The sequence below is a fragment of the Bombina bombina genome, chromosome 1 (assembly GCF_027579735.1).
Source record: "Bombina bombina isolate aBomBom1 chromosome 1, aBomBom1.pri, whole genome shotgun sequence".
Taxonomy (NCBI): domain Eukaryota; kingdom Metazoa; phylum Chordata; class Amphibia; order Anura; family Bombinatoridae; genus Bombina; species Bombina bombina.
Window position 1 is genome coordinate 172,378,497 of NC_069499.1, and position 27,502 is coordinate 172,405,998.

General features: G+C 43.4%; 1 protein-coding gene across 1 annotated transcript in view; it reads left to right on the top strand.

Annotated features, from left to right (window-relative positions):
* LOC128636604 (glutamate carboxypeptidase 2-like) overlaps positions 1–27,502 on the top strand; it is a 345,394-nt gene that overhangs the window by 127,582 nt on the left and 190,310 nt on the right. Inside the window, exon 9 of the mRNA XM_053689599.1 lies at positions 12,046–12,165. Coding sequence (XP_053545574.1) covers positions 12,046–12,165 — 120 coding nt within the window. The remainder of the gene's footprint in view (positions 1–12,045; positions 12,166–27,502) is intronic.

Sequence of the window (27,502 nt, forward strand, 5' to 3'; positions counted from 1 at the left end):
CCACGATCTGAGACTATATCAGTGGGAAAACCATGTAAACGAGATATATGTAGAACAAAGAGTTCAGAAAGTCTTTGAGCTGAAGGCAAGCCTGGAAGAGGTATGAAGTGAGTAGACTTGTAGAACCGATCCACCACTACCCAAATGGTCGTATTTCCAGCAGAAACAGGAAGATCTGTAACAAAGTCAATGGATAAGTGAGACCAAGGGTAATGAGGAATAGGAAGAGGGTGTAATAGACCAAACGGTCGATGAGAAGATTGTTTGTTCGAAGCACAAGAACTACAAGCAGCAATATAATCCTTAACATCCCTCCTCATAGTGGACCACCAAACATGCTGCTTCAGTTTCCACAATGTATTGTTATTCCAGGATGACCTGCTGAAATGTTGTCATGAGCCCAACGTAGAAGCTTAAGACGTAATCCTTTGGGTACATACAGGATACCAGAAGGTAGTTTGCAAGAAGATGGTACCCGGACTTGAGCAGCATGTAAAGCCTGTACTGGAAAAGAGGATACTTGAGCCAAAACTTTGACTGGACGTAGTAGAGGTTCTGAATCCAATGGAGAAAGTTCACAAGATTGGAACTGCCTAGATAAAGCATCTGCCTTGGAATTTTTTGAACCAGGAACATAGGATAGTACAAAATTAAACCTGGAGAAGAACAAGGCCCACCGAGCCTGACGAGGATTGAGACGTGTAGCTGTTTAGAGGTATAAAAGATTCTTGTGATCTGTCAGAATGAAAAAAGGTTGACTGGTACCCTCTAACCAATGCCTCCATTCATCCAAAGCTAATTTTATAGCCAAAAGCTCCTTATTGCCCACATCATAATTTAACTCGGCAGGATTGAATTTTTTCGAAAAGAACGCCACAGGATGTATCTTGCTGGTAGTCAGATCACGTTGGGAGAGAACAGCTCCAGCTGCTATAGAGGAAGCGTCAACCTCCAAAATAAACTAGAGATCAGGAATTGGATGACTGAGAAGAGGTGCAGAAGAAAATGCTGATTTTAGCGTTTCAAAAGCCTGTACTGCCGAAGAGGACCAGTTCTTACAATTTTGCCCTTTCTTAGTAAGAGAAGTGAGTGGAGACGTGATGTCAGCAAAATTCTTTATAAACTTTCTATAGTAATTGGCAAAGCCAAGAAACCTCTGCAGGGATTTGAGAGTAGTTGGTCTGGGCCAATCCTTGATAGCTGACAGTTTAGCAGGATCCATCTCAAAACCTGATTTAGAAATGATATACCCCAAAAAGGGGATGGAACTCTGATGAAAAGAGCATTTCTCCAATTTAGCGAACAGGGAATTGTCTCGTAACCTCTGAAGTACCAGTCTTACATGATGTACATGTTCCTGTAATGTTTTCGAATAGATCAGAATGTCATCAAGATAAATTATAACAAATTGATTTAGATAATCTCTGAAGATTTCGTTAACAAAGTGCTGAAATACTGCTGGTGCATTGCACAATCCGAATGGCATTACTAGATACTCGTAGTGACCAAATCTAGTGTTAAATGCTGTCTTCCATTCATCTCCTTTACGGATTCTGACCAGATTGTAGGCCCCACAGAGATCTAACTTGGAAAAAATAGAAGCACCTTGAAGACAATCGAATAACTCATAAATGAGCGGCAGAGGATAGCTGTTTTTGACAGTAATCTGATTCAAGGCTCGATAATCAATACAGGGACGAAGACCTCCATCTTTTTTCCCAATGAAGAAAAAACCTGCACCCACAGGTGAAGAGGAAGGACGAATAAATCCTCTGGCTTAGTTGTCCTTTATGTATTCCTCAAGAGAGACATTTTCTTGACGAGAGAGGGGATAGGTCCTTCCTTTAGGTAGAGGAGCCCCTGAATACAATTCGATAGGACAGTCAAATATCCGGTGTGGAGGTAACGTCTCAGCCTCTTTTTTAGAAAACACATCACAAAAGGCATGATAGTAATTAGGCAATGATTCAGGAACTTCCACCATAGCTACAACAGGACAAGATGGTTTAGAGGGATTTTGCAGGCAATATTTGAAACAGATAGTTCCCCAGGAAATAAGTTCTCCTTTAGACCATGAGAAAACTGGAATATGAAGCTGCAACCAAGGTAACTCCAGAATCAATGGTATGTGGGGAGAAGAGATGACATCAAAACGAATAATTTCAGAATGAAGTATGCCCACAGTCAAAAGAAGAGGAATGGTAGAATGTTGTATGATACCAGTACCTAGAGGCTGTCCACTGACAGTAGTTACCTTAACTAACTGTTTCTTGGCTTGAAGAGGAATCCTGAGAGAGTCAGCAAAGTGTGAATCAATGAATACTCCAGCAGCTCCAGAATCGATGAGAGCTTGAAACTTGGTGTTTCCAAAAGAGATAGTTACAGGAACAAAAAGTTTAGAATTGAGGGAAGACATGGGATTCTGGCTTAACTCTGTCCCTCTATCAAAAGTTAAGCCTTGGCTGTTACTGGCCGGATAGGACAGTCCTTCAATAAATGTCCTTTGGTACCACAATACAGACATAACCCAAGAGTACGCCTTCTATGGCGTTCAGCTTCTGACAATTTAATAGCTCCTACTTCCATGGGTTCCACAGACTCAGGAGATTGGGAATTATTATTAGAAAGACGAGGTTTGAATAGGAGGACGAAAAGAAGATTTAACAAAGGATCTCCGATTCCTATCTCTCTCCTGAAGACGTTCAGAATGCCGGGCGTCAAGAGTAATACATAAATTGATAAGACCCTCCAATGAATAGGGGAGTTCCCGAAATACAAGTTCATCCTTAAGGCGTTCGCAAAGTCCTTTGCGAAAGGCTGCCCGTAAGGCTCCATGGTTCCAATCAGTTTCTGCGGCTAAAATCCTGAATTCAATAGCATATTGAGCTACCGAAAGGGATCCCTGTCTCAGATCCAACAATCCTGCCTCAGCAGCTGCAGACCTCCCAGGCTTGTCAAAAACAGAAGAAAAAATGGACACAAATAATTCCACATCCTGTAGTAATGGATCATTCTTCTCTAAAAGAGGAGACACCCAGGCTAGAGCCTTACCCTTCATGAGGGAAATAATAAAGGTGATTTTGGAAGTAGAATTGGAAAAAACTTGAGGATTGTTTCTGAAGTGTAAACGACACTGATTAAGGAATCCACAGCATTCTTCAGGATTACCCTCATATTTATCTGGAAGTGGGATTCGTGGTATATTCTGTCCAACAGGTTGAGGTGGATTAAAGACAGCATTGGTGCTAGTAGCAGTGGCAGCAGGAGTCGCCGTAGCTTGAGAAGGAGCGGAGAGGTTATGTAGCAGAGCAGTAATCTGGTCAAGCTTGGAATCCAAAGATTGCAAATGAGCAGAATGATTTCCTAGAAGTTGCCCTTGTAGAGCCACAGCCCTGGATAACTCATCAGGGTCCATATTATGGCCCGTTTGTACTGTCAGGTTAGGAAATGTCCAGAAGAAGACCCAAATGCTAGGGCGAATTTAAACAACACCCTTGCACTCTGAGTTTAATCCAGGACGTGACCCCACAACAACCTCCAAAAAACACTTTACTCACGATATGGAGCAGGGTTAGTCTGTGTCCAAAGTAATTCAAGATATCAGCCAGATAGACTTCTGAATAAGGAACTGGTTTCAGGAAATGTCTTCCACAGAATCAGGAGAGCAGAGATAGTCCACTTATACTCAGACAGAAGAAGGGTAAAACAGGAAACAGTTAATAATGCAGTAGTAGGTAATTTGTTATCAGGCAGTTTGAGGGTAAACACTGTGTAGACAGTCTTTGCAGAGTATGCAACAGGTAATCAGGCAGTTTGAGGTTAACACTATGTAGACAGTCTTTGCAGAGTATGCAACAAGTAATCAGGCAGTTTGAGGGTTAACACTGTGTAGACAGTCTTTGCAGAGTATGCAACAGGTAATCAGGCAGTTTGAGGGTTAACACTGTGTAGTCAGAACTTGCAGAGTTAACAACATGTAATCAGGTAGTTTGAGGGTTAACACTGTGTAGACAGTCTTTGCAGAGTATGCAACAAGTAATCAGGCAGTTTGAGGGTTAACACTGTGTAGACAGTCTTTGCAGAGTATGCAACAGGTAATCATGCAGTTTGAGGGTTAACACTGTGTAGTCATAACTTGCAGAGTTAACAACATGTAATCAGGTAGTTTGAAGGTTAACACTGTGTTGTCAGAACATGCAGAGATAGCAACAGGTAATCTGGTAGTTTGAAGGCTAACACAGATTAATCAGTACTTGTTGAGACTGGCAACAGGATATCAAGCAGTTTGAAGGTTTACACTGAATAATTGTATTTGCAGAGTTTGGAAACAGGTAAACATGCAGATTGAAGGTTTCACAGAAATAACAGTATTTGAATAGTTTGGCAATACACAGAGTAGTAAGAATTTGCAGGGTTTGCAGCAGGTAAACAGGCAGTTTGAAAGTTTCACAAAACAAACAGTACTTGCATTGTTTGGAGACAGGTAATTAGGAGGTTGAAGGTTAATCCAGGATAGTAAGTCCTTGAAGAGATTGGCAACAGAAAAGCAGCAGTTAGAGAGATTCCACAGCAAATTCCACACAGAAGCCACAAAGTTAAACAAACAAATGGGCACTGGAGAAACAGGAAGCCCGGAATAAAAAACTGCAGAGCTTCCCAGCAGCCGAGCGTGACAGTATTATCAGGTCCAAGAGTGGCCTCCTGGGTTATTTGGAAGGTTTACAGTCTCACTGGCACAATTTCTATCCTTTAATTTGTTGATAAAATGTCATGTAACCATACTGTGTTTATCTAGCTTGACCTGTATCGGATGATTACATGGCAATAATCTGTATGTACAGCTTTTATTGACTTGTATGTTATGCCGTTAATTGAATCTCAATAAAAAAAAAAAAAAGGAGAGAGGTTTTGAAAGTTCAAAGTGGTGATGGAGTTGCACTGGGAAAATAATATTGTGGTGTCATTCAGCTTAGTGTGCTATAGTCTACTGCGTTAAAGGGACAGTCTACAATAGAATTGTAATTGTTTTAAAAGATAGATATAATCCCTTTATTAACCATTCCCCAGTTTTGCATAACCAACATAGTTATATTAATATACTTTTTACCTCTGTGATTACCTTGTATCTAGGAACCTTCTTCCAGCCCCATGATCACATGACTGTGACTGTTTATTGTCTATTGTCTTGCATTTACCATTGTGTTGTGCTAAATCTTAAATAACTCCCTGTGCCTGAACACAGGGGGGTAGTTATCAAGCCGTCAACCTCAAATACGCTGGAATTCCACAGCGTATTTGTGGCGAGGCTGATTCGCCTTAGTTATCAAAGACTAGAGACCGGCAAAAGTAGAATTTAGTGACGTAAGCTTCGATCCGCCGGACTCAGTCCGACACAGATCGATTCTTACATCACTCCAGATGTTCCCCACACAAATTCGGCACAATCTGACTACTTTTGCTAGTTATCAAAAAACTAGCAGGTACGCTCAGCACTTTTCCAGCCCAGCGTACCTGGTTTTCAATCCGCCGCCCTGGAGGTGGATTGAAAGTACAAGTTGCTGCCAGACATCACATTGATTTCTATGGGAGATGTCTACACCGAACACCCTAACATATACCCCGAGTCTAAACACCCCTAAGCTGTCCCCCCCTACACCGCCGCAACTAAATAAAATTATTACCCCCTAAACCGCCACTCCCAGAGCACACCGCAAGCTATAATAAACTGATTAACCCCTAAACCGCCGCTCCCGGAGCACACCACAAGCTATAATAAACTGATTAACCACTAAACCGCCGCTCCCGGAGCCCACCGCAAGCTACTCTATACATATTAACCCCTAAACCGCCGCTCCCTGACCCCACCGCAACTATAATAAATGTATTAAATCCTAAACCGCCGCTCCCGGACACCGCCGCAACCTACATTATACCTAGTAACCCCTATCCTGCCCCCCTATACCGCCGCCCTCTATAATAAAGTTATTAACTCCTATCCTGCCGCTCCCGGACCTCGCCGCAACTAAATAAATAGTTTAACCCCTAAACCTCCGCTCCCGGACCCCGTCGCAACCTATATTAAACTTATTAACCCCTAATCTGCCCCCTACACCTATAATACATTTATTAACCCCTATCCTGCCCCCCCTACACCGCCGCCACTGTAATAAATTTATTAACCCCTAAACCTAAGTCTAACCCTAACCCTAACACCCCCCTAACTTAAATATTAATTAAATAAATCTAAATAATATTTCTATTATTAACTAAATTAATCCTATTTAAAACTATATACTTACCTTTAAAATAAACCCTAATATAGCTACAATATAAATAATAATTATATTGTAGCTATTTTAGGATTTATTTTTATTTTACAGCCAAATTTCAATTTATTTTAACTAGGTACAATAGCTATTAAATAGTTATTAACTATTTAATAGCTTACCTAGCTAAAATAAACTGAAATTTACCTGTAAAATAAATCCTAACCTAAGTTACAATTACACCTAACACTACACTATACTGTAATAAATTATTTCTATTTAAAACTAAATACTTACCTGTAAAATAAACCCTAAGATAGCTACAATGTAATTAATAATTACATTGTAGCTATTTTAGGATTTATATTTATTTTACAGGTAACTTTGTATTTATTTTAGCTAGTTAGAATATTATTAAATAGTTATTAACTATTTAATAACTACCTAGCTAAAAGAAATACAAAATTACCTGTAAAATAAATCCTAACCTAAGTTACAATTAAACCTAACACTACACTATCATTACATTAATAAAATAAATTAACTACAAATAACTACAATTAAATACAATTACATAAACTAAATAAAGTACAAAAAATAAAAAAAGCTAAGTTACAAAAAATAATTTTTTTTTAAAAAAATATTACAACAATTTAAAGCTAATTACACCTAATCTAAGCCCCCTAATAAAATAACAAAGCCCCACAAAATAAAAAAATTCCCTACCCTATTCTACATTAAAAAAGTTTGAAGCTCTTTTACCTTACCAGCCCTTAAAAGGGCCTTTTGTGGGGCATGCCCCAAAGAAAACTGTTCTGTTGCCTGTAAAAGAAAAATACCCCCCCCCCAACATTAAAACCCACCACCTACATACCCCTAATCTAACCCAAACCCCCCTTAAAAAAACCTAACACTACCCCCCTGAAGATCATCCTACCTTGAGTCGTCTTCACTCAGCCGAGCCACCGATGGAACCAAAGAGGAGATCCGGAGCGGCAGAAGTGATCCTCCAAGGGGCGCTGAAGAAGTCTTCCATCCGATGAAGTGATCCTCCAGGCGGCGCTGAAGAAGTCTTCCATCCGGGCGATGTAATCTTCCAAGCATAACAAACTACCCCTCCATAAACATTAGATCTCCTCTATCTAATTAACAATTCTGCAGAGCATCAGCACGGAAACTGGTGCAGTCAGTTGTGGAGAAGTAAAACAAATATGTCTGCAATATTCAGGGTTTAAGGCATGCTTGATTGTTGGAGATGCTCTGGTGTAAGAGTATTGTAGCATATTAAAACAACACATATTTACTGTAATTGTGAAACAAAACTTGACTTAAACTTTTGGTATTTGGCTTTTCTTGTAACATAGGAAAGGTTTTCTAACATGTAATTAATTAGGAAGGGTAAATTGCTGCTGACAATTAATACAATTAAAACATAGTTCAATAAAATTAGTAATTGGGATATATGTTGTTAAAAAAAGTAATTGTAGACTTCTTAATATTAGTTTTTAATAGAAAGAGCAGGAACAGCTTACTCTATTCTATTTTAAAGGTACAGTTAAGTCACAATAAAACTTTTAGATAGAGCATGTAAGAACTTTCAGTTTACTTCTGTTATCATATTTTCTTAGTTCTCTTGGTATTCTTTGTTGAATAGTTGATCTATATAGTCTCAAAGGAGGTCAAGAGTTTGCACATGCCTTTAGCACTCTACGGCAGCAGTGTTTTGTAACATTGTTTGTAGTAGTGTTATGTATTGTGGCAAACACTGCTGCCATAGAGTGCTAAAGGCACGTGCACATTCTTGAGCTGCTATGAGACTATTCAACAAAGGAGAATGAAGCATTTTTGATAATAGAAGTAAATTGGATAGTTTGTCACACTTGCATGTTGTGTCTGAATCACAAAAGTTTAATATTGACTTTACTGTCCCTTTAACTTTTTCTAAGTGTAGCCTTAGCATTACTCTGTAGTTAAAGAGTATGAGGATAAAAGAACAAACTCTTCAGACTACAACCCAGCTAAGCCTATGCAAAGATCCATCAGACAATCTCTGCAGCTTCTCAACTCTATGACCTAACATGATGATAACGTTCAAAAGCTCTTCTGCTCCTCACAAGTTTTTACACTTTACATTTTCTCCTAAAATCACCTCTTTTAAACAAATATGAGCCTCAATCACAATCTTTCCAACATTGGCTCCCAATAATGAGGTTTCATCTGATATGGACAGCTGTTTTTTTGAGTGATCACAATGTAAAAATGACTTTGGCCACCACAACACCTTAAATATAGGGATTTAAAATGGGAATCCAACCAAAACTGACCATTTCACACCTTTAAAGTTTACATTACAGATATTTTAAATTAATCCCTTTGTACAGTGTGTAGGGGAAAATGTCATTTACATGTGTGAGATTAATCTATGTTAATCCAAATCCATTCTGATAACTTGTAAACAATCTGAATGCCATATGTATATGGGCATGATGGGTATACTGCACACATGTGCTCAATGACTATATTGAAAATTTTAATATTTTAAAAGTATTCTGATCATTGATTGAGAAAGCACTGTTTTCCTGGTTTAGAAATCAAGAAGAAATACTGCAGGAAATTAATTTCTATTAAAGGGACACTAATGTCAACATTTAACCTTCATAAATCAGATAGAACACGCAGTTTTAAGAGACTTTCCAAATTACTTCCATTATTAAATTGTGCTCAGTCTTTAAATATGAACACTTTCTGAGGATCCAGCTATTACTGAACATGTGCAGGAGTTCACAGTGTATACATATATAAGTAAGTGATATTATTCACAATTCTCATACTATAAATTGTGAAACCTCTCAGTTATGAAGTTTACTCCATTGCTATAATGTAGCAACAAACTGTTCCCAAAACGACTAAACTTCACTGTATAGAACTAGATTTGTCTTTGCCCAATGTCTATTACTGTAAGAAGATAGCAACACAAGGTTCAATATATTGCAAATTGCGATAATTCAAAACTGTTTTTGGCGCTTCTTATTTTTTTAAAAAAATCTTGTGCAACAGATCTCGGTCAGCAACAATGACAAACCCCCCCCCTTCACTAAGATATGATTGCAAATTAAAATCCCCCTAACAAAAGATGGAACTACTGTATTTGACAATCACAAAAATGTAAATATGAGAAAAAAACACATTTGCGGAACATGATTGCTACACGCCATTTATAGATTCAACGGTCATGATTCACTTTTACTTGCGTTTCCTGCAGATCTCATTGGTGATCTGGAATACCACATATGAAATACATATACATATTTAAATTTCTGCCCCAGCCAATGTCGATGGACTATACAATATCCGATGAATTGAGGAGTAATACATCTAGTGTGATGTCCTGATTTATGCAGGAACTTTTGCAGTGTTATTGAATTAAGGGTTTGTTGCTCTTTTAATGAATAAAACAGGCAGTATGATTTGAACTACCTGTTAGATCACTGGTGAGACTTTTACTGGTAGAAAACTTCGTAGATGCCAAATAGAGGCAAGGAATATTTAGGTAGAAACATTTGTTGCAATATAAGTAAGGAACATAAAGCAAACAGTTCTGAATAAATGATAAAAGAAAAATGTAATTTGATACACTTTGAAAGCGTCAGTAATTGATTCCTGTTGAAGCACTGTTCAGATATGGCTTCACGCACTCGCACACTCATTCATAAAATATATACATCACAGACAGACTATGGTAATAACCGGAAGATTCAGCAAGGTAATGTGGATGGTTTCCAGAAAGTGACAACGTAAGAACAATCCTTTGTAAATGGATTAAATATTACCTTCAGTTTGAAGAGAGCGGTTTTACCTCTGTGACCGGTATACAGCTTCAGTGAGAGTGCGGCTTCCAGACGCTGCAAGTAGATCCGGTGCTCCTTGATTCAGTTTGTTTGTTAAATTAGAATTCCGGAAGAATGAGTAAATACTTTGTAAGTAAAATGTACAACAAAAGATTCTAGCTTACTACTCCTGTTTAGAGAGAGAAAGAAATCAAAGCAAGTTAGGAATTTTCAAAGTCGAATCACAGCAATAGGGATGCGGTCAAATAAGCTGCAAAGGGAAAACAATTTTCAGGCAAGGAATGATGGTTCAGGTGTGCCTGATATAGGGTGGAGGAAAGGTAGGCGGGATATACCTTAAAGGTATATCACATCTAGACTATATATACATATATATCTTTAAAATAGCGTCTGCCATCTGTGTACATTTTGTACATTTCAGAATGTACTGCACATGCGCAACATAATAGAAATAATATACATATGGGATTTCATCAGGTGCATTTAGGTGTTGAATGCGATAAGTGACAAAAGGCCGCGAAAATACCCATTGAAAAGTATTAAGAACATGGATTGTGATCACTGATATTTTTTCTGAGATTTGATAACATGTTTTTGGCTCAGAGAAATATTAAAAACTTGAGAATGTGATCATCTCAAATGAAGAGTTCCTTCATTTTACTCAAAACTCTACATATAGTCCTACAAATCACAAAAATGATATTACCCATATATTTGTTCAATTTATTTTATCCTCTGTCTTTTATAATCTAAAGACATCTTTTCTACGCCAGCCCCTAATTACAATCACAGTACTTACAAAGTGATTATAATGCCCTTTACCACAGGCTTTTCTTTGGAACATGTAGGTTGTGGTTAACTTTTCAAACTTCTCTTTACAGCTCTGATACACTCATGGCAATCATAGAAACCTGTCATTTGACTTTTGACGCACTTTTTTATTTTATTACACAAAAACATACAAATCAGCTCAATTTTTAGACAAACATGGTGGCAGCTGTATGCATTTTACTGTCACTTTACAATCATCTACATCTCTCTCTGGTCTGGCACAATTCTATAGAATGCCTAGTCAGTATTATCAGGGATTGTTTTAAAAAACTATTTTTACCTTGGGACTGTGCATCTCATTAAAGGGACATGAAACATGATTGATTTATTTTATGAGTTAGAAAGAGCAAGCACTTTTACACAACTTTCTAATTTACTTATATTATCTATTTTACTTCACTGTCTTGATATCCTTTGCTGAAAAGCATATCTAGATAGGCTTAGTAGCTGCTGATTGGTGGCTGCACATAGATGCCTCATGTGATTGGTTCACCCATGTACATTGCTGTTTCTTCAGCAAAGGATATCTAAAAAATGAAGCAAACTAGATAATAGAAGTAATGTTGTTATTTACAATGTAATGGTCATAAAATAAGTTGATACCGTCAAGTTATTGAGAATCGCCTTCTCCATCTTACCATTATTGCAATACATTTTCTAATACTTTCTCTCTATCATCAGCTTTTTTGCCAGATCTTGATCTCACAGTTCATCTGCATAGCAGCTACATATAGAAGTGTTACGTAAATAAATAACCTTTCTATTACTTTATATTTTGACCATAAATCTCACCAGTAGATCATTGACTGCCAAGTAATTTTATGTCACACTTCTCATATCCCAACTATTATCAAACCTTTCCTTTACTTCCTTTTATATAAAAAAAAAGTAACTAAATTGTATTGGCGCTTTTAAGTGCTCAGTTATAATAATAATTGTGTTTCCACGTGAAAATTGAACCCTACAGACAAAGTGGAAAGACCGTCCTCGTAGTTCTCTATGTAAAGGCTGAATCAGTGTCAAAAATGTGCAAAGGATGATATGGATACAGAAGAGATATGAAATCAAAATGCAGTAGTAAACACACCTTTGTTCCCCAGATCGTTATGTGGTATTGGGTAATCACCGCGATGCCTGGGTGTTTGGAGCCATTGATCCATCAAGTGGGACAGCAGCAATGATGGAGTTAAGCAGAGCCATGGGACAACTGTTGACAAAAGGTATGTTCCATGGATATAAATCAGTTAAACAGAAAGTTAATAGAGATACATAATGGCATTGAAATAATTTAAAATTCATGATTTAAAAATCATTTAAAAATTCAAGCACTTCCACCTTTTAATCAATCTGCTGGATCATAATTACACAGCTATCAATCATCCCATTAATATGGGCTTATATCAGATTCAACAGTATATTAGTGTTTGATGATGCAGTCATTTCCCATTGGCTGGTTATAGCTTTCTTTTGTGGAGTTCGAGAAAAGCCCACAAAATCATCTGGGATGCACCCATATTTATTCAATTATCCAATCATAAGCAACAAAATACATAAATAAATAAAAGTGTGAAGACATATACACTACCTTGGCAATTTTACTTTCAAATGGTAACTCTTCTAGTTGATTGAAATAGTATACAAAATCAAGACAATGACATACATTGTTTTCATACATTTATACTAACATTATGAACATGACTAGCTTTGTCCTCTGTCCTAAAGCCCAGATTGGCTCCTCCAGATAAGCTAAAGGTGGGTGGAGTTTGGTTACTGAAAAATCATTGCAGTAAAAACAATCGGCTAGATTACGAGTTTTGGGTTATGAGTGAAAAAGCTTCATAACGCTGCTTTTTCACTACCGCTGCTATTACAAGTCTTGTAGGTACAGCTGTACCGCACACTTTTTTGGCCGTCATGCAACGTAACTACCGCATCTTTCAAAAAGTTTTTTTTTTCAATGGGACTTCCATGAGTTTGTATCCGGCCAAAAAGTGAGCGGTACAGCCTATAACTACAAGATCTGTACCGTCACCTGAAAGTCAGTAGTTATGAATTTTACGTTACAAAGCTGTAGCATAAAACTCTTAGCTAAAGTGTTACAAAGTACACTAGCACCCATAAACTAGCTATTAACCCCTAAACCGAGGCCCTCCCGCATCGCAAACACTAAAATAAAATTATTAACACCTAATTTGCCGCTCCGGACATCGCCGCCACTATAATAAACATATTAACCCCTAAACCGCCGCACTCCTGCATTGTAAACACTAGTTAAATATTATTAACCCCTAATCTGCTGCCCCCAATGTCGGCGCCACTATACTAAAGTTATTAACCCCTAAACCTAACCCTAAATCTAACCCTAACGTAACCCTAACCCTAACGCCCACTAACTTTAACATAATTAAAATAATTCCGAATAAAAATTACAATTAATACCTAAATTATTCCTATTTAAAAATAAATAAATGTTTACCTGTAAAATAAAACCTAAGCTAGCTACAATATAACTAATAGTTACATTGTAGCTATCTTAGGTTGTATTTTTATTTCACAGGTAAGTTTGTATTTATTTTAACTAGGTAGACTCTGTTAGTAAATAGTTATTAACTATTTACTAACTACCTAGTAAAAATAAATACAAATTTATTTGTACCCCTCCAAATAAAAACCTACCTAAAAAACCTAAGCTTCCCATTGCCCTGAAAAGGGCATTTGGATGGGCATTGCCCTTAAAAGGGCATTTAGCTCTTTTATGGTGCCCAAAGTCCCTAATCTAAAAATAAAACCCACCCAATAAACCCTTAAAAAAACCTAACACTAACCCCCGAAGATCCACTTACAGTTTTTGAATACCGGACATCCATCCTCATCCAGCTGGGAGAAGTCTTCATCCAAGTTGCAGGAAGTCCTCAACGAAGCCAGGAGAAGTCTTCATCCAAGCGGCAAGAAGTCGTCCTCCAGGCGGGCAGAAGTCTTCATCCAGACGGCATCTTTTATCTTCATCCTTCCGACGCGGAACGGCCGCACCTTCAAGACATCCGGCACGCTCAATATGATTGCATGCTTGCATAATTTGCAAGGATAGCAGCCTGGTTCAATCTTGGATTTTTGTAACCAATTGGTAGGATCAGAAGGACGGACATAGTGACTGTGTACTAGACTATCACGAAGATTGGGTGCTCTACGTGGAGTCATTTGTGGTTGTATTGTTAAAATGGAACTAATCTTGTCATCCATTAGTTACAGATGCTAGTGTTGTTTCATAATGTTCCTTATATATTCTCATGATTCATTATATTGTGTGATTTATCTCACAGTAGTTTTTGCTTTTCCACGTTTATTAGTCTTAGTAGATGTAAGCCTAAAAAAACTTTCTTCTTGTGTTTTGTCTTTTATGTGTCTAAAACTTTTACTGATAAGCTTTTTGGGGTACCCCCTTTCTACAAATCTTTGTGTAAGGTTCTTGGATTCATTTATGAAATCTAAGTCAGTTGTGCAATTTCAACGTGCTCTGATAAATTGGGATAAATAAGGACGCAAATCAGACAATAGAAGCAAATTGGAATGTTGTTTAAAATTGTATTCTCTATCTGAATCATGAAAGAAATTTTTTGCGTTTTATATCCTTTTAAGACTTGTCCCTGCATGTATGGGGAAATTTAACTGAGCCTGCAACATTTTATATTCTGATTGGTTAGTTCATTAAAGGTTCATTTATAATCTGCCCATAACTTGTCACAGCTAAGAAGGTCAGGCTTAATAGAGGAAGAAATACGAAAGGTAATGGAGATTCCTTGTGATTCCCTCTTTAAAAAAAAAATTGATTGTCATCATATTTTGATCCAATTTTTTCAAAAGGTCCATCCCTGGGCAGCTCTTGATTTGCAAAAACTTTTACATTATGCTAACAAAATAAGTGTTAATTATTTAATTTATTTATTTTTGCACTGCTGTATTTAATTATTGAAATCTCCATTATTAGTTCATATTAAAAAGATCAGATAATCTTTATGCAAATAGTGAATTACATACCATTAATCATATGCCAGTTAACCACAGTGTCACACATACAGGCCTCGATAATCAAAAGTGCCACAACGCAGCGAGATATTCAAAAGGGATCCGTTGTGATGTTGAGAAAGCTGGCAAAATATTTCAAGCAGCTGACATTAGTGTTTAAAGGCAGCATTATTTAAAGGCATTTTACTTTACATCGCAATGGGTGGCAATGCTGATGATATATTCACAGTAGCATTGCCACCTACATTGATAATGTAAAGTGAAGGATACCTTTTACATATATCTCCAAACTAAATAAACGTACAGAAGCCTACATCAATTAAAAGAATAAGAAAACAATGTATTAATGAAAACCAATAATACATTAATTTAGTCCTTATTCTTTTATATTAAATACAGCACATTTACACGGTTCAACAATATTAACCCCTTCAGTGCCCTTACCCCCAATGCACCGTAACCCCATTACATTATTAAACTCTTCAGAGCCCTCACATCCTGACCCCTAAACACTATTAACCCCTTATGAGGCCTTACCCCCTGCGGACCCTAATCCCTCTAGGTTATTAGCCCCTTACACAGCCTAATCCCCTGCAACCCCTAACACTTTAACACTATTAACCATTTACGCAACCTCAGGCCCACCGCACAAAACCTTCCTAAAAAAAAAACCACTAAAAAAAGCAATCCTAAAATAAAACACAAACCTTAGGGAAAAAAAATTCAATAGCAGTACATAAAATAAAACCATTATACTCACCATCCAGAAGTCTTCATCAGTTGTACATCCACTATGATCCAGGTGAGAAATTTGAGAAAAACAAAACAAAAAAATGGGCCATAAAAAAATGAAGGGACCCAAAAAAATAATATAAAAAACTAACAAATTCCTCTCCTCTCTACATCAGTTGTACAACCATAGCGATCCTGGCAATGAAAAAAAACCTTGACAATAGTAAAAAATGGCCCCCCGAAAAATCCAGGAAGGGCCATTTGTAATCCACATGGGTCTCTGTAAAGTCAGCAGTGATCCTCCAGGTCACTAGTCTTCCCCAGTGACAGCTCCTCAATGGTGGTGGCAATGACTCCACGATGGTGATGATGGCTCCTCTCCGGCAACAACGCTCCTTGGTGGTGATGTCTTCCCTCCGGTGGTGGCACTCCGGTGCCGACACTCCTCGGCAATGGATCCCCTTTGGCAGCGTCAATACTTGGTGGAGATGGATCCTCTCCCTCAGCGATGCTCCTCTGCGGCAATGGATTCCCTCCAGAGATGGCTCCTCGGCAGTGACCCTTCTCTTCTTCCCAGGTCCTATCTTCATGCGGTCCAGCAGCACACTCAATTTAGGTTGCCAGTTTCCCCCTTTAATAAAGGTGTGCTTGAAGCCAATAGAAATGTATCTCTTTTTCTCAGTCAGCCAATAGGAGAAAACTATTTTCTATTGGCTAATAGATTTTTTTAAAAAAAACAGCCAATAGAAATAAAGCAAATTCTGTTGGCTAATTTAAAAAATCGAGAAAAAAGAAGAGGATCCTTGGAGTTGTTTTTGGGGGGCTTTTATTTGGGGTTAATAGTTTAGAGGGGTTAGGATGCGTTGGGTGTAAGGGCGTGGAAGTCTATACAATGTCTACTGTATATGTACTGTATAGTATTGTGTTCTATTATGTCTGTTAACTGTATGCATGATTGTACAAATATTGTACTGTATCCTTAGGCGTGTTTTTTTAACTTATTTTAAGGTCAAGATATTATTTCATAATCTAAACTATAATTGCGTTGTCGGCAGTTGCGCATGAATCCTCAAAGGAATGATGGATGCGCGCGCAGCCACCTCAGCGCGAGACAGCTTTAGGAGCTCCAACTCCCAGCTGTAACATAACAGCTGAGAGCTGGAGCTCCTGAAGCTTCAGGCATCTGCCGCATATGGAGCCAGAGCGCGATCGGTGCTCCGCCTCCATATGAGGCCAGATGCCTGATCATTACAGACAGTGACACTGTGTGTGTCACCATCTGTAACAATCTTCTGCTGGTGCCGGCGGGAGGTGTGGGCGGGTTGGCGGGTGGGTGGCTCAGCAGGGAAGGGGAGGGAGTGGGAGTGCCCTAATACAAAAAAAAGGACAGGGGGAATGAGAGCAAAAGATAGAGGGAGAGAGAGAAAAAGAGAGAGAAGAGAGAGAGCAAAAGAGAGGGAAGGGAGAGAGCAAAAGAAAATGGAGAGAGAGAGCAAAAGAGAGGGGGAGAGGGAGAGCAAAAGAGAGGTGAGGAAGAGAAAAAGAGAGGGGGAAGAGGGAGAGCAAAAGAGAGGGGGGAGATAGAGCAAAAGAGAGGGGGAGAGAGAGAGTAAAAGAGAGGGGGAGAGAGAGCAAAAGAGAGGAGAGAGATAGAGCAAAAGAGAGGGGAGAGAGAAAGCAAAAGAGAGGGGAGAGAGAGAGCTAATGAGAGGGGAGAGAGATCAAATGAGAGGGGGAGATAGAGAGAAAGAGAGGGGAGAGGGAGAGCAAAAGAGAGGGGGAGAGGGAGAGCAAAAGAAAGGGAGTAGAGGGAGAGCAAAATAGAGGGAAGAGAGAGGGCAAAAGAGAGGGAAGAGAGAGAGCAAAAGAAAGGGGAGAGAGAGAGAGCAAAAGAAAGGGGGGAGAAGGAGAGCAAAAGAGAGGGGAGGATGAGAAAAAGAGAGAGGGAAGACCGAGAGCAAAAGAGAGGGGGGAGATAGAGCAAAAGAGAGGGGGAGAGAGTAAAAGAGAGGGGGAGAGAGAGAATAAGAGAGGAGAGAGATAGAGCAAAAGAGAGGGGAGAGAGCAAAAGAGAGGCGAGAGAGAGAGCAAATGAGAGGGGGAGAGAGAGCAAAAGAGAGCGGAGAGAGGCAGTGCAAAAGAGAGGGGGGAGAGGGAGAGCAAAAGAAAGGGGGTAGAGGGAGAGCAAAAGAGAGGGGGGAGAGAGAACAAAATAGAGGGGGAGAGAGAGCACAAAAGAGAGGGAGAGGGAGAGCACAAAAGAGGGGGAGAAAGGGCAAAAGAGAGGGGGGAGACAGAGCTAAAGAGGGGGGGAGAGAGAGCAAAAGAGAGGGGAGAGGGAGAGCAAAAGAGAGGGGCAGAGAGAGCGCAAAAGAAAGGGGGAGAGAGCGCAAAAGAGAGGGGGAAAAGAGAGCAAAAGAGAGGGGGGAGAGAAAAAGAGTGGGGGGAGAGAGAGCAAAAGAGGGGGAGAGAAAGAGCAAAAGAGAGGGGGAAGAGAGAGCAAAAGAGGGGGAGAGAGCAAAAGAGAGGAGAGAGATAGAGCAAAAGAGAGGGGAGAGAGAAAAAGAGAGGGGGGGAGAGAGAGCAAAAGAGAGGGGAGAGAGCAAAAATAGAGGGGAGAGAGGGAGCAAATGAGAGGGGGAGAGAGAAACAAAATAGAGAGGAGAGGGAGAGCAAAAGAGAGGGGGGAGACAGCTTCAGGAGCTCCAACTCCCAGCTATAATATAACAGCTGAGAGCTGGAGCTCCTGAAGCTTCAGGCATCTGCCGCATATGGAGCCAGAGCGCGATCGGTGCTCCGCCTCCATATGAGGCCAGATTCCTGATCATTACAGACAGTGACACTGTGTGTGTCACCATCTGTAACGATCTTCTGCTGGTGCCGGTGGGAGGTGTGGGTGGGTTGGTGGGTGGGCGGCTCAGCAGGGAAGGGGAGGGAGTGGGAGTGCCCTAATATAAAAAAAGGACAGGGGGGATGAGAGCAAAAGAGAGAGGGAGAGAGAGAAAAAGAGAGAGAAGAGAGAGAGCAAAAGAGAGGGAAGAGAAAGAGCAAAAGAAAATGGAGAGAGAGCAAAAGAGAGGGGGGAGAGGGAGAGCAAAAGAGAGGTGAGGAAGAGAAAAAGAGAGGGGGAAGAGGGAGAGCAAAAGAGAGGGGGGAGATAGAGCAAAAGAGAGGGGGGAGAGAGAGTAAAAGAGAGGGGGAGAGAGAGCAAAAGAGAGGAGAGAGAGAGAGCTAATGAGAGGGGAGAGAGAGAGCAAATGAGAGGGGGGAGAGGGAGAGCAAAAGAAAGGGGGTAGAGGGAGAGCAAAAGAGAGGGAAGAGAGAGAGCAAAAGGGAGGGAAGAGAGAGAGCAAAAGAAAGGGGAGAGAGAGCAAAAGAAAGGGGAGGAAGAGAAAAAGAGAGGGGGAAGAGGGAGAGCAAAAGAGAGGGGGGAGATAGAGCAAAAGAGAGGGGGGGAGAGAGAGTAAAAGAGAGGGGGAGAGAGAGAAAAAGAGAGGAGAGAGATAGAGCAAAAGAGAGGGGAGAGAGCAAAAGAGAGGGGAGAGAGAGAGCTAATGAGATGGGGAGAGAGAGAGCAAATGAGAGGGGGAGAGAGAGCAAAAGAGAGATGAGAGGGAGAGCAAAAGAGAGGGCAGAGAGGCAGTGCAAAATAGAGGGGGGAGAGGGAGAGCAAAAGAAAGGGGGTAGAGGGAGAGCAAAAGAGAGGGGGGAGAGAGAACAAAATAGAGGGGGAGAGAGAGCACAAAAGAGAGGGAGAGAGAGAGCGCAAAAGAGGGGGAGAAAGAGCAAAAGAGAGGGGGGAGACAGAGCTAAAGAGGGGGGGGGGGAGAGAGAGCAAAAGAGAGGGGAGAGGGGGAGCAAAAGAGAGGGGCAGAGAGAGCGCAAAAGAAAGGGGGAGAGAGCGCAAAAGAGAGGGGGAAATGAGAACAAAAGAGAGGGGGGAGAGCAAAAGAGAGGGGGAGAGAGAGCAAAAGAGGGGGGATAGAAAGAGCAAAAGAGAGGGGGAAGAGAGAGCAAAAGAGGGGGAGAGAGCAAAATAGAGGAGAGAGATAGAGCAAAAGAGAGGGGAGAGAGAAAAAGAGAGGGGAGAGAGAGAGCAAAAGAGAGGGGAGAGAGCAAAAATAGAGGGGAGAGAGAGAGCAAATGAGAGGGGGAGAGAGAACAAAAGAGAGGGGAGAGGGAGAGCAAACGAGAGGGGGGAGAGGCAGTGCAAAAGAGAAGGGGGAGAGGGAGAGCAAAAGAGAGGGGGAGAGAGAGCAAAAGAGGGGGGAGAGAAAGCAAAAGAGAGGTGAGAGATAGAGCAAAAGAGAGGGAAGAGAGAGAGAAAAAGACAGGGGAGAGAGAGCTAATGAGAGGGGAGAGAGCAAATGAGAGGGGGAGAGAGAGCAAAAGAGAGGGGAGAGGGAGAGCAAAAGAGAGGGGGGAGAGTTAGTGCGAAAGAGAGGAGGGAGAGAGAACAGAAGAGAGGTGAGAGAGAGCACAAAAGAGAGGCAGAGAGAGAGCGCAAAAGAGAGGGGGAGAGAGAGAACAAACAAGATGGGGAGAAAGAGCAAAAGAGGGGGAGAGAGAGCAAAAGAGAGGGGGAGACAGAGCTAAAGAGGGGGGGAGACAGAGCAAACGAGAGGGAGAGCAAAAGAGAGGGGGGAGAGAGAGCAAAAGAGAGGGGCAGAGAGAGCACAAAAGAGAGGGGAAAAAGAGAACAAACAAGAGGGGGAGAGAGAGCAAAAAAGAGGGGGAGAGAGCGCAAAAGAGAGGGGGAGATAGAGCAAAAGAGATGGGGGAGAGAGAGAAAAAGAAAGGGGAGAGAGAGCAAAAGAGAGGAGGGAGAGAGTGCAAAAGGGGGGGAGAGAAAGAGCAAAAGAGAGGGGGAAGAGAGAGCAAAAGAGGGGGAGAGAGCAAAAGAGAGGAGAGAGATCGAGCAAAAGAGAGGGGAGAGCAAAAAAGAGAGGGGAGAGAGAGAAAAATAGAGGAGAGAGAGCAAATGAGAGGGGGAGAGAGAGCAAAAGAGAGGGGAGAGGGAGAGCAAAAGAGAGGGGGGAGAGGCAGTGCAAAAGAGAGGGGGGAGAGGGAGAGCAAAAGAGAGGGGGAGAGAGAGCAAAAGAGGGGGGAGAGAAAGCAGCAGAGAGGAGAGAGATAGAGCAAAAGAGAGGGGAGAGAGAGAAAAAAAGAGAGGGGAGAGAGAGCAAAAGAGAGGGGGGAGAGGGACAGCAAAAGAAAGGGGGGGAGAGGGAGAACAAAAGAGAGGGGGTAGAGAGAACAAAAGAGAGGAGGATAGAGAGCACAAAATAGAGGGGGAGAGAGAGCGCCAAAGAGTGGGAGGGAGAGAGAACAAACAAGAGGGGGAGAAAGAGCAAAAGAGAGGGGGAGAGAGAGAGCAAAAGAGGGGGAGAGAGAGCAAAAGAGAGGGGAGAGGGAGAGCAAAAGAGAGGGGGGAGAGGAAGAGCAAAAGAGAGGGGGGAGAGAGAGCAAAAGAGAGGGGCAGAGAGAGCACAAAAGAAAGGGGGAGAGAGAGCGCAAAAGAGAGAGGAAAAAGAGAACAAACAAGAGGGGGAGAGAGAGCAAAAGAGAGGGGGGAGAGAGAGCAAAATAGAGGGGGGAGAGAGTGCAAAAGAGAGGGGAGGAGAGAGAGCAAAAGAGAAGGGGGGGAGAGAGTAAAAGAGGGGGGATAGAAAGAGCAAAAGAGTGGGGGAGAAAGAGCAAAAGAGGGGGAGAGAACAAAAGAGAGGAGAAAGATAGATCAAAAGAGAGGGGAGAGAGAAAAAGAGAGGGGAGAGAGCAAATGAGAGGGGGAGAGAGAGCAAAAGAGAGGGGAGAGGGAGAGCAAAAGAGAGGGGGAGAGGCAGTGCAAAAGAGAGGGGGAGAGGGAGAGCAAAATAAAGGGGGGAGAGAAAAAGAGAGGGGGGAGAGAGAGCAAAAGAGAGGGGGAGAGAGAGCACAAAAGAGAGGGGGAGAGAGATCACAAAAGAGGGGGGAGAGAGAGAACAAACAAGAGGGGTAGAGAGAGCAAAAGAGAGGGGGAGAGAGCAAAAGAGAGGGGAGATAGAGATCAAAAGAGATGGGGAGAGAGATCAAAAGAAAGGGAGGAGAGAGCAAAAGAGAGGGGGAGAGAGAGGGCAAAAGAGGGGGAGAGAGAGCAAAAGAGAGTGGAGAGGGAGAGCAAAAGAGAGGGGGGAGAGGGAGAGCAAAAGAGAGGGGGGAGAGAGAGCAAAAGAAAGGGCAGAGAGAGCACAAAAGAAATGGGGACAGAGAGCGCAAAGGAGAGGGGGAGAAAGAAAAAAAACAAGAGGGGGAGAGAGAGCAAAAGAGAGGGGGGAAGAGCAAAAGAGAGGGGGGAGAGAGAGCAAAAGAGAGGGGGGATAGAGCAAAAGAGAGGGGGAGAGGGAGAGCAAAAGAGAGGGGAGAGAGCATAAGAGAGGGGGGAGAGAGAGCAAAAGAGAGGGGGGAGAGGGAGAGCAAAAGTGAGGGGGAGAGAGAGCAAAAGTAAGGGGGGAAAGAGAGCAAAGGAGAGGGTGAGAGAAAGCACAAATGAGAGTTGGGAGAGAGAGCACAAATGAGTGGGGGAGAAAGAGCGCAAAAGAGAGGGGGGGAGAGAGAACAAACAAGAAGGGGGAGAGAAAGCAAAAGAGAGGGGGGAGAGGAAGAGCAAAAGAGAGGGGAGAGAGAGCAAAAGAGAGGGGGAGAGAGAGAGCACAAAAGAGAGGGGCAGAGAGAGCGCAAAAGAGAGGGGGTAGAGAGAGAGAACAAACAAGAGGGGGGAGAGAGAGCAAAAAAGAGGTGGGACAGTGAGCAAAAGAGGGGGAGAGAGAAAGCAAAAGAGAGGGGAGAGAGAGAGCAAAAGAGATTGGAGAGAGGGAGGGCAAAAGAGAGGGGAAGAGAGAGCACAAAAGAGAGGGGGAGAGAGAGCGCATAGAGAGGGGAAGAGAGAACAAACAAAAGGGGGGAGAGAGAGTAAAAGAGAGGGGGAAAGAGAGCAAAAGAGTGGGGGAGAGAGAACAAACAAGAGGGGGAGAGAGAGCAAAAGAGAGGGGGGGAGAGAGAGCAAAAGAGAGGGGGGAAGAGCAAAAGAGAGGGGGGAGAGAGAGCAAAAGAGAGGGGGGAGAGAGCAAAAGAGAGGGGGAGAGGGAGAGCAAAAGAGAGGGGAGAGAGCATAAGAGAGGGGGGAGAGAGAGCAAAAGAGAGGGGGGAGAGGGAGAGCAAAAGTGAGGGGGAGAGAGAGCAAAAGTAAGGGGGGAAAGAGAGCAAAGGAGAGGGGGAGAGAAAGCACAAATGAGAGTTGGGAGAGAGAGCACAAATGAGTGGGGGAGAAAGAGCGCAAAAGAGAGGGGGAGAGAGAGAACAAACAAGAAGGGGGAGAGAAAGCAAAAGAGAGGGGGGAGAGGAAGAGCAAAAGAGAGGGGAGAGAGAGCAAAAGAGAGGGGGAGAGAGAGAGCACAAAAGAGAGGGGCAGAGAGAGCGCAAAAGAGAGGGGGTAGAGAGAGAGAACAAACAAGAGGGGGGAGAGAGAGCAAAAAAGAGGTGGGACAGTGAGCAAAAGAGGGGGAGAGAGAAAGCAAAAGAGAGGGGAGAGAGAGAGCAAAAGAGATTGGAGAGAGGGAGGGCAAAAGAGAGGGGAAGAGAGAGCACAAAAGAGAGGGGGAGAGAGAGCGCATAGAGAGGGGAAGAGAGAACAAACAAAATGGGGGAGAGAGAGTAAAAGAGAGGGGGAAAGAGAGCAAAAGAGTGGGGGAGAGAGAACAAAAGAGAGGGGAGAGAGATCAAAAGTGAGGGGGAGAGAGAGCAAAAGAGAGGGGGGAGAGAGCAAAAGAGAGGGGGAGAGAGAGCAAAAGATAGGGGGAGAGAGAGCGCAAAAGAGAGGAGAGAGAGAGAAAAAACAACAGGGTGAGAGAGAGCAGAAGAGAGGGGGGGAGAGAGAGCAAAAGAGAGGGGAGAGAGAGAGATCATAAGAGAGGGTGAGAGAGAGCAAAAGAGAGGGGGGAGAGAGCAAAAGAGAGGAGGGAGAGAGAGCAAAAGAGAGGGGGGAGGCAGTGCAAAAGAGAGGGGGAGAGGGAGAGCAAAACAAAGGGGGGAGAGAAAAAGAGAGGGGGGATAGAGAGCAAAAGAGAGGGGGAGAGAGAGTGCAAGAGAGAGGGGGAGAGAGAGCACAAAAGAGAGGGGGAGAGAGATCACAAAAAAGGGGGGAGAGAGAGAACAAACAAGAGGGGTAGAGAGCAAAAGAGAGGGGAGATAGAGATCAAAAGAGATGGGGAGAGAGATCAAAAGAAAGGGGGGAGAGAGCAAAGGGGAGGGGGGGAGAGAGAGAGCAAAAGAGGGGGGGAGAGAGAGCAAAAGAGAGTGGAGAGGGAGAGCAAAAGAGAAGGGGGAGAGGGAGAGCAAAAGAGAGGGGGGAGAGAGAGCAAAAGAAAGGGCAGAGAGAGCGCGAAAGAAATGGGGACAGAGAGCACAAAGGAGAGGGGGAAAAGAGAGCAAAAAAGAGGGGGAGAGCAAAAGAGAGGGGGGAGAGAGAGCAAAAGAGGGGGAGAGAAAGAGCAAAAGAGAGGGGGAAGAGAGAGCAAAAGAGGGGGAGAGAGCAAAAGAGAGGAGAGAGATAGAGCAAAAGAGAGGGGAGAGAGAAAAAGAGAGGGGGGAGAGAGAGCAAAAGAGAGGGGAGAGAGCAAAAATAGAGGGGAGAGAGGGAGCAAATGAGAGGGGGAGAGAGAAACAAAATAGAGGGGAGAGGGAGAGAAAAAGAGAGGGGGGAGACAGCTTCAGGAGCATATCTGCCGCATATGGAGCCAGAGCGCGATCGGTGCTCCGCCTCCATATGAGGCCAGATTCCTGATCATTACAGACAGTGACACTGTGTGTGTCACCATCTGTAACGATCTTCTGCTGGTGCCGGTGGGAGGTGTGGGCGGGTTGGTGGGTGGGCGGCTCAGCAGGGAAGGGGAGGGAGTGGGAGTGCCCTAATATAAAAAAGGACAGGGGGGATGAGAGCAAAAGAGAGAGGGAGAGAGAGAAAAAGAGAGAGAAGAGAGAGAGCAAAAGAGAGGGAAGAGAAAGAGCAAAAGAAAATGGAGAGAGAGCAAAAGAGAGGGGGGAGAGGGAGAGCAAAAGAGAGGTGAGGAAGAGAAAAAGAGAGGGGGAAGAGGGAGAGCAAAAGAGAGGGGGGAGATAGAGCAAAAGAGAGGGGGGAGAGAGAGTAAAAGAGAGGGGGAGAGAGAGAAAAAGAGAGGAGAGAGATAGAGCAAAAGAGAGGGGAGAGAGAAAGCAAAAGAGAGGGGAGAGAGAGAGCTAATGAGAGGGGAGAGAGAGAGCAAATGAGAGGGGGGAGAGGGAGAGCAAAAGAAAGGGGGTAGAGGGAGAGCAAAAGAGAGGGAAGAGAGAGAGAGCAAAAGGGAGGGAAGAGAGAGAGCAAAAGAAAGGGGAGAGAGAGCAAAAGAAAGGGGGGAGAAGGAGAGCAAAAGAGAGGGGAGGAAGAGAAAAAGAGAGGGGGAAGAGGGAGAGCAAAAGAGAGGGGGGAGATAGAGCAAAAGAGAGGGGGGAGAGAGAGTAAAAGAGAGGGGGAGAGAGAGAAAAAGAGAGGAGAGAGATAGAGCAAAAGAGAGGGGAGAGAGCAAAAGAGAGGGGAGAGAGAGAGCTAATGAGATGGGGAGAGAGAGAGCAAATGAGAGGGGGAGAGAGAGCAAAAGAGAGATGAGAGGGAGAGCAAAAGAGAGGGCAGAGAGGCAGTGCAAAATAGAGGGGGGAGAGGGAGAGCAAAAGAAAGGGGGTAGAGGGAGAGCAAAAGAGAGGGGGGAGAGAGAACAAAATAGAGGGGGAGAGAGAGCACAAAAGAGAGGGAGAGAGAGAGCGCAAAAGAGGGGGAGAAAGAGCAAAAGAGAGGGGGGAGACAGAGCTAAAGAGGGGGGGGGAGAGAGAGCAAAAGAGAGGGGAGAGGGAGAGCAAAAGAGAGGGGCAGAGAGAGCGCAAAAGAAAGGGGGAGAGAGCGCAAAAGAGAGGGGGAAATGAGAACAAAAGAGAGGGGGGAGAGCAAAAGAGAGGGGGAGAGAGAGCAAAAGAGGGGGGATAGAAAGAGCAAAAGAGAGGGGGAAGAGAGAGCAAAAGAGGGGGAGAGAGCAAAATAGAGGAGAGAGATAGAGCAAAAGAGAGGGGAGAGAGAAAAAGAGAGGGGAGAGAGAGAGCAAAAGAGAGGGGAGAGAGCAAAAATAGAGGGGAGAGAGAGAGCAAATGAGAGGGGGAGAGAGAACAAAAGAGAGGGGAGAGGGAGAGCAAACGAGAGGGGGGAGAGGCAGTGCAAAAGAGAAGGGGGAGAGGGAGAGCAAAAGAGAGGGGGAGAGAGAGCAAAAGAGGGGGGAGAGAAAGCAAAAGAGAGGTGAGAGATAGAGCAAAAGAGAGGGAAGAGAGAGAGAAAAAGACAGGGGAGAGAGAGCTAATGAGAGGGGAGAGAGCAAATGAGAGGGGGAGAGAGAGCAAAAGAGAGGGGAGAGGGAGAGCAAAAGAGAGGGGGGAGAGTTAGTGCGAAAGAGAGGAGGGAAAGAGAACAGAAGAGAGGTGAGAGAGAGCACAAAAGAGAGGCAGAGAGAGAGCGCAAAAGAGAGGGGGAGAGAGAGAACAAACAAGATGGGGAGAAAGAGCAAAAGAGGGGGAGAGAGAGCAAAAGAGAGGGGGAGACAGAGCTAAAGAGGGGGGGAGACAGAGCAAACGAGAGGGAGAGCAAAAGAGAGGGGGGAGAGGGAGAGCAAAAGAGAGGGGGGAGAGAGAGCAAAAGAGAGGGGCAGAGAGAGCACAAAAGAGAGGGGAAAAAGAGAACAAACAAGAGGGGGAGAGAGAGCAAAAAAGAGGGGGAGAGAGCGCAAAAGAGAGGGGGAGATAGAGCAAAAGAGATGGGGGAGAGAGAGAAAAAGAAAGGGGAGAGAGAGCAAAAGAGAGGAGGGAGAGAGTGCAAAAGAGGGGGGAGAGAAAGAGCAAAAGAGAGGGGGAAGAGAGAGCAAAAGAGGGGGAGAGAGCAAAAGAGAGGAGAGAGATCGAGCAAAAGAGAGGGGAGAGCAAAAAAGAGAGGGGAGAGAGAGAAAAATAGAGGAGAGAGAGCAAATGAGAGGGGGAGAGAGAGCAAAAGAGAGGGGAGAGCGGCAGTGCAAAAGAGAGGGGGGATAGGGAGAGCAAAAGAGAGGGGGAGAGAGAGCAAAAGAGGGGGGAGAGAAAGCAGCAGAGAGGAGAGAGATAGAGCAAAAGAGAGGGGAGAGAGAGAAAAAAAGAGAGGGGAGAGAGAGCAAAAGAGAGGGGGGAGAGGGACAGCAAAAGAAAGGGGGGGAGAGGGAGAACAAAAGAGAGGGGGTAGAGAGAACAAAAGAGAGGAGGATAGAGAGCACAAAATAGAGGGGGAGAGAGAGCGCCAAAGAGTGGGAGGGAGAGAGAACAAACAAGAGGGGGAGAAAGAGCAAAAGAGAGGGGGAGAGAGAGAGCAAAAGAGGGGGAGAGAGAGCAAAAGAGGGGGAGAGAGAGCAAAAGAGAGGGGAGAGGGAGAGCAAAAGAGAGGGGGGGAGGAAGAGCAAAAGAGAGGGGGGGAGAGAGAGCAAAAGAGAGGGGCAGAGAGAGCACAAAAGAAAGGGGGAGAGAGAGCGCAAAAGAGAGAGGAAAAAGAGAACAAACAAGAGGGGGAGAGAGAGCAAAAGAGAGGGGGGAGAGAGAGCAAAATAGAGGGGGGAGAGAGTGCAAAAGAGAGGGGAGGAGAGAGAGCAAAAGAGAAGGGGGGGAGAGAGTAAAAGAGGGGGGATAGAAAGAGCAAAAGAGTGGGGGAGAAAGAGCAAAAGAGGGGGAGAGAAC